General features: G+C 47.1%; 1 protein-coding gene across 1 annotated transcript in view; it reads right to left on the bottom strand.

Moving 5' to 3' along the window:
- Nucleotides 1–418: 418 nt before the first annotated feature.
- klhl30 (kelch-like family member 30) overlaps nt 419–14,147 on the bottom strand; it is a 59,857-nt gene continuing 46,128 nt past the window's right edge. The window contains exon 8 of the mRNA XM_072474740.1: nt 419–5,351. Within this exon, the coding sequence (XP_072330841.1) occupies nt 5,103–5,351 (249 nt within the window). The 3' untranslated portion in view covers nt 419–5,102. The remainder of the gene's footprint in view (nt 5,352–14,147) is intronic.

Genomic DNA, 14,147 nt, shown 5'->3' with positions numbered 1-14,147 from the left:
GCTTCGGTACAGAAAGTGAGGGCTGCTGGGACGGCACCGGTTCTTATACCCCGCCCGTCAAGGCGGAGCTACGTACCAACAGCCAATGGTAAACGCCTAGGTTAAACCAATGGTCTTCAGACTCTTGGGTACAGTAATACCTGATAATACCACAACCTCCTCTGCACCCGTCTTTTGTTTCCAGCTTGTCCCATGACCATCTCCACTTGGCTTCTGTCGTTTTATATTTCTGCGCTCCTGCCTATACTCCTTTTGTTTCTTTCTTCCCCCCCCCCCCCCACCCCCACACCAAGCCCACCTTCTTATTTTCCCACATCTGCCTTTGTTTAAGAACTGACATTTTCCTGTTCTGATGAAGGATCATCACCTGCAATGTGAACTCTGTTTTTCTCCCCGCCCTCGCCCCCCCCCCCCCCCACTTGTTGTCTGACCTGCTGAGCATTTCTAGAACTTTCTGTTTTTATTCCGTGCTGGGGAGGTGTCGTTGCGTACATTAGGATGTCTTTATGTTTCCTTTAATTGGCTATGCTTTTGTCAGTGTTTCGTGTTAGTTGCTGAGTTGAGCGAAGAATGACTGGAGTTACCCCGGAACCTGAGGTATCGGGCGATGGAGCTGCACCTCACAGGAGATGTACACTCAGAGCAGAGTCTTTGGTGTTGTTCATTGTTCTAACAGCTCCCTGACAAGCGTCGAAGACAGTGACTGACTGTTTAATAATAAAGATGGAAAAAGGCAACAAGGAACTAGGCATTGGATAGAAGTGACAAAAGGAGGGCAGTGGGGCTACAAAAGGAACCAGAATCTGGGATCCAGCAGGAAAGGAATGGTTTTCTCCGAGTTAATCTCCTCCGCAGCCCAAACCCTTGGGCCTGGAGCAGCCTCGGAGCTAATACAAATATTAAAATACAGTGGATAATTGAAATCTGAAATGGAGTGAATGTTCCAGGTCAGTGATCCTCTTTCAGAACGCAAAATGTTACAGAGGTAACATATGTTAAGTAAGTACTGGACAGAGGGCAGAGAAAGAGGGAGGAGGAGGAGGAAGGAAACAAAAGGGAAAGCTAATGACAGGGTGGAAGGAAGGAGTGATTAAATTACAAAAGAGATATTGCTGAAAAAAAGAGACATGTTGAAGCTTTTCATCTAGTACTCATCAGGACACTTCGCAAGAACACTAACTTAAGGCGAAAACAGCAATTTATACTGGTTGCCAACCAATCAGCACTCTCTTCTCATATTGTATAAGTTGTTGTTTTCCCCTTAAATTGGTAGTCTTGTGAAGTGTCCTGATGAGTACAAGACAAAAAACTTTGACATTTTTTTTTCAGCAATACCCAAGTTCTGAACTACCAAATGACAAAGGAGACGATGGTTCAAGGCCAAAGGAGATGGTATGGGGGCAAATAAAAGAACAATCAATGTACCCAGAGGAGGTGCAATTGAAAGCAGTCTTTACTCATGGCTTCCCGTGCCAACAGAAAAATAGGATAATTGGATCATATTCTGAAGAGAGACAGTTTGCCGGGCTGTGTAGAAACTTGGGGGAGTTGCTCAAGATGAACTGCTTTTCCACGATGGGCCAAATGGCCCTCTTTAGCGCTGTAACCATTCTATGAAACTATGATTCAATGCGATCTGAGAATGTAGAATTTTGATGTTGCCAGAAATAATCTGCTGAATAAGGAGGCTGGTGTGATGGAAGGTGGAGAAGGAGAAATCCTGTCACGGTTTCGGGTCGGAGGGGAAGGGCTGAGAACAGAAGTGCAGAAAGTGAGGAAGGAATTCTTCTTGAGGTAAAGGGTAAACATGACAGAAGCACAGGTGTAGAAGATGGCATCATCAGAATGGATGCAACTGAGGTGATGAAACTGGGAAAATGGAATGGAGTCCCTCCAGGAAGCAAAGTGTGAGGAAATGTAATAAAGGTGGCTGTGAGGGTGAGCACACATACCGTGAATGTTGGCCGACAGCCTATCCTCATGAATGGTGACAGAGAAGTTAGGGAAGGGGAGGGAAGAGTCAAACATGGACCATGTGAAGGTGAGAGGAGGATGGGAACTGGAAGCAAAGTTGATCAAGCTTTCCAGAAGTTCAGGGCAAGGGAAGAAATTGGCACCAATACAGCCATCAATGTACTGAAAAAGGTGACGCTGCAGGAGGTCCAAGTTTTCTTTTTATTAATTCATGGGATTATGGACGTCACTGGCTCAGCCGGCATTTGCTGCCCATCCCTAATTTCCCTTGAGAAGGCGGTGGTGAGTGGGATGGGAACAAGGAATATTCCACAGGTACCATGAATAGTTAGAGACCCAACGGGTTCCCATAGCAACACCTTCTATTTGAAGGAAGTGAGTAAAAGGAAAGTAGAAGTTGTTCAATGTTCAGCCAGGCAGAAAAGGGTGATGGCGCATGAGGTCCTCCATTCCAGGAAGAAGCAGAGGGCCTACAGACCATCCCGATGGGGGAATAGAGATGTCAAGGGTTTGGCAATTCATGGTGTAAAGGAGACAGTGTCAGGAAACTAGCAACTGTTACAGTCAGATGATGACATCGGCAGAACAGGTGCAATGGAGACAAAAAAAACTGGGAGAATGAAAGAGTTTGGCAGGAGGTATCTTAACCTTTCCTTCCTGCCACCCCTTTCCCTGCCTCTGTCCTTGCTTAAAGCCTGTTGCATCTGTAACATTCGTTAGTTTTAATGAAAGGTCTTTGGCCTGAAGCATTGACTCCTTTTCTCTCTTCTGATGCTGCCAGACCTGCTGAGGCTTTCCAGCATTTTCCGTTTATATTTCCCTTGAGCTCCTCCCGCTCAATGGCTGTAAGTGGCAGTGCGGTGGAAACCCGTTAATGCACAGAAACTGGGAACCTCCAGCAAGATTGCAGCGCAGGAGCAGGAGTAAAAAGTTCCCAGGACTCGACCCTACTCATTCAAGGGGCAGCACGGTAGCACAGTGGTTAGCACTGTTGCTTCACAGCACCAGGGTCCCAGATTGGGTCACTGTCTGTGCGGAATCTGCACGTTCTCCCTGTGTCTGCATTGATTTCCTCCGGGTGCTCCGGTTTCCTCCCACAAGTCCTGAAAGACGTGCTGTTAGGTGAATTGTATGTTCTGAATTCTCCCTCCGTGGACCCGAACAGGCGCCGGAATGTGGCGACTAGGGGCTTTTCACAGTAACTTCATTGCATTGTTAATGTAATCCTACTTGTGACAATAATAAAGATTATTATTATAATCTTTCGTCACAGTCCCTGTGCATACTATCCTATCACATCTCTTGAGGGTTAGTTTGATAGAAATATTCTCCAATCCCCAAAGGCGATTATATAAAACTTCATTTCTTGATTTCCTTTCATAACCAAGCCTACCGCTGCTGCCCTCCAGATTGTTGGCCTTTTCTTGCCCGTACAGTGTTTAACCATCTCAGTCTATTGTTATCGGTAAATTCAATCGCAGTCACAGATATTTATCCATATGACCATCTCTGAAGGTGCTAACTCAACCTCAACTCTTGCTGGTTGTAGTCAAAAAAATTGAGGCCTTAACAGCCATTCAGCCACTGTAACCTTGTGAAGCCAGCCCTCCAGGATTGTCAACGGAAGAAAGATTAATATAGGCCACTGTTGCCAGCAACCAGGCGGAACAAAAATCACACAAGCGTTTTTTTTTTACAGAAGGTTTTTCCATGTCCCTTTGAACACTGTCATTAAGTGCCTTTAAAAATATTGAAGGTTTGGGACAAACGTCTGGTTGCCTGGGCAGAGATGTTGGAGCCAAGAGGTTGTGCAACAATACACGTTGGTAGAATCACAGAACGGTTACAGTACAGGCAGGGGTCATTCAGCCCGTCGTGTCCCTGCTGACCCGGTGTAAGAGTTATTCAGCTAGTTCCACTTCGTCACCCTTCCCCTGGAGCAGTGTAAAGCTTTTCCCTTCAGGTAATTATCCAATTCCCTTTTTTTACAACAAAGGTTGGCTACCCCACTGTAACCGAGGTGGAGAGGGACTCCGCACGCTTGTGTGTCAGGCCCCATCGTAATCCCCAGGGTCAGCCAGCAGCTGAAGCAAGAGTCGGCAGAAGGGTGGATGCAAGAAGTTCCTATCCCTCCGTCCCCCTCCCCGCCTCGCTCTTACTCTGTCCCCACTTGGTGCATCTGGCTCCCATCCCACAAAAGAGTCTCCCAGTCAGCCTAAATGCAGTGTAGCTTCAAGATTCTCAAGGGCATTTTTCAAAGCCCATGATTTATTTCTTTTTTTGTTGCTGCAGTTCCAAGTTCAGTCAGGAGATGGTGCTGGTTTTCAATGCCTCGTTACCACGGGGCAAAAATGTTCTACTACTTTGAAGATCAATTTTTAAAAATGGGGAACAGCCCAATATTAAATCACCTCAACTCCAAGTGTTAATTTGATCTAATTCTCCCTTGAAAAAAGTACCATTGTGTTGTACTGCTTTCAAACAATATTTGTCCAGTCTCCCACTATTTTTTGCTGAGGTTCAAAAGGGGATTTCTATTTCAAGGTGGACCCTTGACTCTGCTGTTAAAGTGGTTGGGAGGAAACCTTTAATTCAGGTTCATGTGCTGGCACTATGGAAGGAATGAGGTTATTTTCTTGAAGGTAAAAGAACATACAATACAGTGGTGGGCACGGTAGCACAGAGATAGCGGCCTGCACCTTCACTCCAGGCAACACGATTGGTTTCTTTCCAGGTTGCCAAGGGGCCATTTATATTGAATAACTCATTCCCTTCTCATGTCCTAGCTGAGCACTGAAATCAAATTTAATAAACACAACTTATGACTGAGTTTGATCTGAGTTATGTTAGATGGCCGACGTGCTGAGTGGTGAGCAAGACCCTGTAACTACAGCCCTTTCGCTTCATTGAATACCAGGCCTCTTGGGAGCCTCTCCAGAAATAAAAACCTCTCACACTAAAGAAGATGAAGCTGCTAAAAACAAGCATGTACAGCCATAGTCCTGCTTTGGCCAGTGGGTTCGATCCCCTCCTTTTCAACTAACTGCTCACTGTGTGAACTGTGCTGTGCTGTGCAGGCAGTGTCCTCAGAAGGACTCGCAGATGAGGAACAGTTCCAGGGTATTTCTCTAGGTGTCGCCATCTGGAAACAGTTCCGTCCATCTGGATGTGTCAATGAAAATGGAGCAGGACCCATGATAAAGCCAGGGGCGCGGCAGGAAGCCTTCGATAGTCCACACGTCCTTGGCACAATCATATACCTCCAACTCCACACTGTAGTCTCCTTCCATTCCCTTCCAGTGACCGCCAGTAACGTAAATCTTCCCAGCAATCACCACCATGCCCCCATTCTCATGCAACTTATGGAGTAGCTGGACCTGAGAGACGAGAAGCAAACAATGCGTCATAAGGCATCTGTGCAATGGATTGTGAAACATCAGTGCAATTGATCACGCGGGAATGCGAGAATGAACTGTAGCAGCAGAATGAACTATGGGATATCAGTACAGTGAATCAGGGTTTGTGCTGGTCTCCGAATCATGCTTGTGCCTCACTCATTTATTAGTAATGTTAGGAGGTGGGGTGATGGTCGATCAATAAAGTGAATATTAGTTCATTCAGTCAGATTATAGGCTGACCCATATGTAATGATATGTATAGTACATGTGTAGTAAAGGATTAACAGGAGACACTACATGTAATTCAACACTAGATGGCGTTACTCAGTGATCATATATAAGGCTGCATCTCTAGGAATTCTGGGAGTAGGTGATGAGAAGCTGATGAGAAAGAGAGAAAGCTGAGGGAGATTTCATTGTGGAAATTCAGCATGAGGTTGAGTTATAGTGTAGTTTAATAGTTGGAGAGAATGTTGATTACTGTACTACAGATTCAGGATTATTATTTTATTATCTGTTACTCAGTAAACCTAATCAAGTTTAGTAGTGTAAAATAAATTTGTTTTAATTTAAACTTCTTAGTTTTATCTTCTTTGTCAAACTACATGTCTGGCTCCCTTGGAGAACAAGACAAGGAATATAACACCAAATGCATTTATCGTGGGCTTTCTACATTCGCAAACATTTTCATAGATAAACCCACACGGCGCAACAAGGGAAGCAGATTCTTGGGAACACCACCACCTGCAAGTTCCCCTCCAAGCCACACACCACCCCGACTTGGAAATATATCACCTCTCCTTCACTGTCGCTGGGTCAAAATCCTGGAATTCCCTCCCAAACAGCTTTGTGAATGTGCCTACATTGTATGGACTGCTGCAGCTCCAGAAAGCAGCTCATCTCGTCCTTCTCAAGGGCAATAACCTTGCAACGGTGCACACATCCCAGGAACAATTTTTTTTTAAATGTCAATCTGCAGAACTGGTTTGACTGGTTGGAAGACAGGTCTCCAGAACAGTTTTGCAGCCAATGAAAACCCGTTAACCAAAAAAAGTTTTTCTGCCTTGAAAATGGAAGTTGAGAGCAATGCAGCAGAAAGATTAACAAGCCTGTTTAATGTCTGAATTTACAAATGGAGGAAAGATGAAGTGTGTGAATGTGTGAATTAGTTGAAAATTAAGTTAAATTAAACCTGCTGCAACGAAAGCACAGAGGAGCAGGAGGAAGGAGGTTAGTATTCTGTGTAGGTAGATGTCAAAGCTCCGATTTCCAAGCACATGCCGATTGTGAAGAATCTTACTTACTGCTGGTGCAGATCGCAAAATCTACACACAAACATATGAATTAGGAGCGGGAGTTGGCCATTTAGTACCTCGAGCCTGCTCCAACATTCAATAAGATCCTGGTTGGTCTGATTGTGGCCTCAACTCCACTTTCCACCTACTCCCGATAACCTTTGACTCCCTTGTTAGTCAAGAATCTCTCAACCTCTATCTTAAAAATAAAAAGTATGCACTGACCCTGCCTCCGCCACTCTCAGGGGAAGAAAGTTCCAAACATTCACTGCCCTATCAGAGAAAACATTTCTTCTCTCCATCTTAAATGGGAGCCTTATTTTTAAACTTTATTCCACAGTTCTAGTCTCTTCCACGAGGGAAAAGGTCCTTTCAACATCCAGCCAGTCCGTTCCCCTCAGGACCTTATTATGTTTCGATAAGATTTAATGGGAGGGTGGGCTTTCCCAGCAACCAGTGTCTATTTAGAAAAGGTCCTTCCATATAACAGTGTCCAACAGATTCCAGAGGCTGGGGCCAGGATGTTCCGTGCCCCCCCCCCCCCCCACCCCCCCTTCCCGCCGTGTGTTTTGCAGCAGCGGAGGTGGCCCGCCATTGGCCGGTGACGGGATCTTCTGATCCCGCCGCTGTTAACGGGATTCCCGTTGTCTGCACCTACCGCCACCGGGAAACCCCTGACAAGGGTTCACCATCGGCAGGACTGCAAGATCCCTCTGTCATGATATGCACTCATGCACATAATGAGATAGAGACAGGCAGTGACAGACACCCAGTATAGCCAATCAACACACAGGACAGAACAGAACCAATCACCAGGCAGAACACTAGAAGGTAGTCTCCCACTATAAAATACACGAGGCATCAACACTCTGCCTCTTTCCACTGGTGACAACTGGAGTGACAGTCAGGGTGTATATATCGGTTAGCACCTTCTACACGTGGCTCAGAGCTAATCTGGTCTAGTTAGTTATAGTAAGCACGCTTAGATTAGTAGAGTGTCAACCCCACAGCGAACTGTGTGCACTGCTTAACAAGTTCAATAAAGCGTATTGAACGAACATCAAAGTTTGGAGCCTACTTTCAAGTACAACTGCATCCAGTTGCAGTCTGTGTTACCCCAGGGTGATTAACACAACATGGTACCAATAGTCTACTATCTCTAAGTGGTTTACCTCGAGTGATTCTGTGACGACCAGCAAGTGACTTTCAGCGGCATGGAGAAGATCCAGGTCCCTCCACCGCTATGGATCTTCGGCAATCTCGGCGCCAACTGGTGGGTCTTCAAGCAAAGGTTCCTTCTCTACATTGAGGCCTCTGACCCCGAGGATGTGTCCGATGCCAGAAAGATTGCGTTGCTCCTATCAGCTGTGGGGGACCAAGCCATCCAGATTTTCAACTCGCTTAATTTTACCGATGGCCAGGACAAGACCAAATTCAAGACCGTTTTCGAGAAGTTCGACAGTCACTGTGAAGTCGAAACAAACAAGACCTTTGAGCGCTATATCTTCCAGCAACGCCTTCAGGGTAAGGATGAACCGTTCCAATCCTTTCTAACTCATCTCCATATATTAGCGCAGTCCTGCAAATATGGTGCAACTGATGATTCCATGATCAGGGATCAGATCGTGTTTGGGGTGAACTCCGATTCCTTGCGGGAGCAACTCCTCAAAATTAAGCACATGACCCTGCCAGTCGCAATCGAGACATGTATGCAAGAAATTGGTACTCCCGTTTCAAATCAGCAGAATATGAAAAACTTGCCTCCCACGAGGCAGAGAGTGTACAGGCCATCGCCCGGATGCAGCGCCTCAGTATCGATGAAAGCGGCCATTTTGCATGCTTTTCCCAGGGCCCCACACATGGGAGAACGAAGCGGCCAAAAACCAAACTGCGCAGGTGCGAACGTCAGCTGACCGCACTGCGCATGTGTGATGACACACGGAGCGTAACAACGTCAACGTCATGACGTGCCCGAACTGCGGCACCGCCCACTTAAAGCAGCAATGCCCTGCAAAAGGCAGGCGATGTTTAAATTGCGGGAAGCCTGGACATTATGCAGCCTTGTGCAGGTCTGCACCACCAGTCAAGGACCAGCGATCCCAATTCCAACGCAAGTGCGTTCGATGTGTACAGCAAGGTTTATTAGATTCTGATCCTGGTAGCACTACGGATCCAGAGGACGACTGCCTGGAGTCCCCCTATTGTGTGGGCATCATCACTACATGTGAGTATGCCTCTTTAAATTCAGCAAGACGCCTATCTACCCTCGATGTGGATTCCGCGGACGAATGGCGTGCTGTCATACAAGTTAATCAATGCAGCATCCAGTTTAAACTGGACACTGGTGCTTCTGCCAATCTCATCTCTCAAGCTGATTTTGACTGCATCAAAAAGCAACTGAAATTCTTCCGCCAGCCTGCCAGCTCCACGATTATAATGGCAATGCCATAACTGCGCTAGGATCTTGTCATCTATTCGTCTCCAACAAGACCATCAATGTCACACTGCGATTCGAAATCGTCAAGCCTGATAAGGCATCTCTGCTAGGTGCCCATGCATGCCAGCTACTCAACCTCATACAGCGAATCCATGCCATGTCTTCTTCCAATGTGGATCTTCAGGCTGACATTGATGACATCCTTGCTCAATATCCGGATGTGTTTGATGGAATGGGCACTCTGCCATACTGCTACAAGATCCTACTCAGGCCTGTAATCCATGCACCACGCCGGTTGCCGGCTCCTCTGAAGGAACGTTTAAAGGCACAGCTCAGGAGCTCCAAGACCAGGGCATCTCCAAAGTGATGGAACCGACTGACTGGGTCAGCTCGATGGTCTGTGTGAAGAAGCCCTCAGGAGAGTTGCGGATATGCATAGATCCCAAAGATCTTAACCAGAACATAATGCGGGAACACTACCCGATCCTGAAGTGGGAGGAACTGACCAGTGAGATGGCACATGCCAAATTCTTCACAAAGCTAGATGCATCGCGTGGTTTCTGGCAGATACAACTGGACGAGTCCAGCAGGAAGCCGTGCACGTTCAACACACCATTTGGCAGGTACTGTTATAACCGTATGCCGTTCGGCATTGTCTCAGCCTCTGAAATCTTCCACAGGATCGTCGAGCAGAAGATGGAGGACATTGAGGGTGTGCGTGTCTACATAGCTGATGCAATCATATGGTCCATGACCCCCGAGGAACACATATCCCATCTCACACAAGACTTTCGACGTGTCCATGCAAACGGCCTCAAGCTAAACAAGACCAAGTGCTCCTTTGGCATGTCAACCATCAAGTTCTTGGGCGACCAGATATCCCAGCAGGGTGTGTGACCGGATTCAGACAAGGTCAAGGCCATTAATGCCATGAAGACCCCGGAAGACAAGAAGGCGGTTCTACGCTTCCTCGGAATGGTGAACTTCTTGGGAATATTCTTTCCCAACTTGGCCTCACACACCACGGCTCTCAGGCATCTGGTGAAGAGGTCCACTGCATTCCAGTGGCTACCCACATCAACCAGAGTGGCTCGAGCACAAAGCAAAGCTCACACAGCTCCGGTACTAGTGTTTTTTGACCCGAACAGGGAAACAAAAATCTCCACGGATGCAAGCCAGGACGGCATTGGTGCGGTGCTCCTCCAGAGGAATGACTCCTGGTCCTGGGCTCCAGTTGCTTATGCGTCAAGGGCCATGATTCCTACTGAAGAGAGGTACGCCCAAATAGAAAAAGAGTGCCTGGGCCTCCTAACCGGCATTGTAAAGTTCCATGGTTACATCTACGGTCTACCTGCATTCACAGTGGAGACTGACCACAGACCCTTGGTCCATATCATTTATAAGGACTTGAATGACATGACACCCAGGCTTCAGCACATTCTCCTTCGACTCCGAAGGTACGATTTTGAGTTACTATACACACCAGGCAAGGAGCTGATAATTGCGGATGCCCTGTCCCGCTCCATCACCTCGTCCTGTGAACAGGTTGACTTCATCCGCCAGATTGAGGCACATGTGCAGCTGTGTGCCAGCAACCTCCCGGCCTCAGATGAAAGAGTGATCAGCATTTGTGAAGAGACTGCCAAAGACCCTCTTTTGCAGTGTGTCATGCACCACCTTGCAAATGGCTGGCAAAAAGGGCAATGCCCTCAGTTCTTTAATGTGAAGGACGACCTGACAATTGTCGAGGGGATCCTCCTCACGCTAGATCGTATCGTTATTCCTCACAGTCTGCAGACCTTAGTGCTCAAACAAATCCACGAGGGACACCTCGTGTAGGCGCAGGGCCCGGCAGGCGGTCTATTGGCCTGGAATCAGCCAGGACATATCCAACATGGTCCTCAATTGTGCGACCTGCCAGCGTTTCCAGACTGCTCAGGCGAAAGAAACACTCCAGCAACACGAGATTGTGACCTCTCCGTGGTCCAAGGTGGGAATCGACCTTTTTCACGCCAACGGGCGTGACTATGTGCTCATCATAGATAACTTCTCAAATTACCCAAAAGTTGTGAAGCTGTCAGACCTCACATCAAGGACAGTCATCAAGGCCTGCAAGGAGACATTTGCCAGGCATGGTATTCCGCTCACTGTCATGAGTGAGCCAAGAGTGGTCCAATTTTGCCAAGTCGTACCAATTCAACCACATCACCTCAAGTCCACACTACCATCAGTCCAGCGGGAAGGTTGAGAAAGGGGTCCATATAGTGAAGCAACTGCTCTGCAAGGCTGCGGATTCTGCTTCTGACTTCAACCTTGCGCTGTTGGCGTACAGGGCATCCCCTCTGTCCACCGGTATGTCTCCGGCTCAACTCCTTATGAATAGAGACCTGCGAACGATTGTTCCGGCCATACACTTACCAGACCTGGATCACCTCCCAGTGCTGCAATAGGTGCAGCAACTCAGGAACCGGCAAAAGCTGACGTACGATGCTCATGCTAGCGATTTGCTTGTGCTATCTCCAGAAGATGCTGTTCGGATCAAGCTACCTGATGGAGGCTGGTCAACTCCAGCTGTTGTTGTTCGACAGGCTGCTCCCAGATCGTTTGTAGTTCATATGGCTGATGGCTCCATTGTCAGGCGCAACAGAAGGGCACTGCGCAAAGTTGCCTGCCCGCCACCAGACCCTACTATTCCATATGTTGTTATTCCTCCTCCAGACACCTCGCACCATGAGGCCACCAATCTGGCTGCAATCCCGCCTGTCAAGGCGCCGTTGTCCCCACTTCCACCTCTCAGGTGGTCGACAAGGATCAGACGCAAGCCCCAAAGATTGGACTTATAGACATTTCTCTTGTAAATATTGTTCTGTATCTGCACGCTAGACACCTTTCATTTATATATTCACCCACTCGCTTTCATCCACTCGCCATTTAATGTAAATAGTTCTACAAATACGGTCGCATATACTCCAAGCAACCAACATTTTTTTTTTTAAAAAGGGGTGATGTCATGATGTGCACTCATGCACATAATGAGATACAGACAGGCAGCGACAGACACCCAACACCCAGTACAGCCAATCAACACACAGGACAGAACACAACCAATCACCAGACAGAACACTAGAAGGTGGTCTCCCACTATAAAACACACGAGGCATCAACACTCTGCCTCTTTCCACTGGTGACAACTGTAGTGACAGTCAGGGTGCATATATCAGTTAGCACCTTCTACACATGGCTCAGAGCTAGTCTGGTCTAGTTAGTTATGGTAAGCATGCTTAGGTTCATAGAGTGTCAAACCCACAGCGAACTGTGTGCACTGCTTAACAAGTTCAATAAAGCGTATTGAACCAACACCGAAGTTTGGAGTCTACTTTCAAGTACAACTGCATCCAGTTGCAGTCCGTGTTACTCCAGGGTGATTAACACGACACCCTCCGGTGGGAATGGCTTGGGAATTCCGGCCTGGGAGTTTGTGTTTGTGGGTGTATATATGTTGAAAAATAATATAAAACATGAAAGCAGGTGAAATCATTGACCACACTTTGATGCAACTATCCCAAGTCTTGGCATGTCGCAATGCCAGAGTAATCATCAGATTGTCAAAATGTGTCAACTTGAATGCCAGTGCCACAGAGACTACCCAAAGAAAATCCAGAGGTGGGAATTAATCACATTACCGGCCAGTCTAACTTTAACTGTTGGGGTTCAGAGGAAATCATTTCAAAGTGACTCAAGAGCCACCCACTAGACTTTTAATTCAGAGTAACCTGATCTGCATTTAACTCAGGGCAGTTCCAGATCTGGCATCTATTTCATGTGCTTCCTCGCTGACAGGTCTCCCTATCAAATAAAACCTCATTCTGTTTTTTCTCTCCAGTTTCACCATCTTTTGCTCATGCAGAGAGCCAGCACAGGCTTCACAGCCCAAACAGGCCACAGCTGGGGTTTTCCCATGAAAACCCCAGCTCCCACTGCGGGATGCAAGTTCCACAGGTACGTTCCATCTCTGCGACCACATACAAGTGCCTGGCCTAGACAGCTAATGTAGCCAGGGTATTCAACTCAAGGTCATATGAAAAACCAGCCTATGAAAATTCCACATAAATTCACATCAGGTGCACACTTTTCTCTAATGCCACCCAAAACTGATCAGCAATCTGAGCCCAGATATGGGAAACTGCAGGCCTATTAGGGTTTGTCACATACTGCTTTTGCCAATGCAATTTTAAAATTATCATGCTTGTTTTCAAATCTCACCATCATTCACTATCTTTGTCATCTCCTCCAAACCAACAACCCTCCGAGATCTCTGCACACATCCAGTTTTGGCCCCTTGCACATCCATGGTTTTGACTGCTTCAACTCTCAATTGAAGCCCTAAAATTTGGAGTTCCTTCCCCAAAACCTGACATAGCAATGTGTGGGTTAGTGAATGTTTTGCATTCTTTCATGGGATGCTATACTTGGTAAAATGCTTTCTTGATGTCAGCAGCAGGCACTCTCACCTCACCTCATGTCACACAACACAATGGAGGGTATCCTCAATGTGAAGTTGGGACTTTGTCTCCACAAGGACAGTGCTGTGGTCACCTCTACCTGTACTGCCATGGACAGGTGCATCTGCAGCAGGTAGGTTGGTGTGTTTAATAAGGACATGGGGATTGCACACCGAGTAAAAATAAGAGCAAAGTGTTATTTACAAATGAGATACGTACACTTCCTGGTCGGTCCCTACCGGGTTCCTGCTGACGGTGCCTTACTGACCAACCTTATGTACTCTGGATAATTGAGACACCACTCCCCTAGTGGGCGAGCTTGGACTCTGCAAAGAGAAGGGACAGACAGGCATTCTCACTCTGTAGGTCCCGTGCTGGATATTACATTGAGGATGAGTTCAAAGGAGGTTTTTGCCTCTTGTTGGTCTGTCGTCACCTCTTGAAGACTCAGTCTAGCTGCTGTGTCCTTTAGGACTCGGCCAACTTGGTCAGCAGTGGTGCTACTGAGACACTCTTGCGACTGACATTAAAGTCCTCCTCC

This window comes from Scyliorhinus torazame, chromosome 14 (genome assembly GCF_047496885.1).
Source record: "Scyliorhinus torazame isolate Kashiwa2021f chromosome 14, sScyTor2.1, whole genome shotgun sequence".
NCBI lineage: Eukaryota > Metazoa > Chordata > Chondrichthyes > Carcharhiniformes > Scyliorhinidae > Scyliorhinus > Scyliorhinus torazame.
The sequence above is the reverse complement of the archived record's forward strand: the minus strand, read 5'-3'. Positions and strand labels throughout refer to the sequence as shown.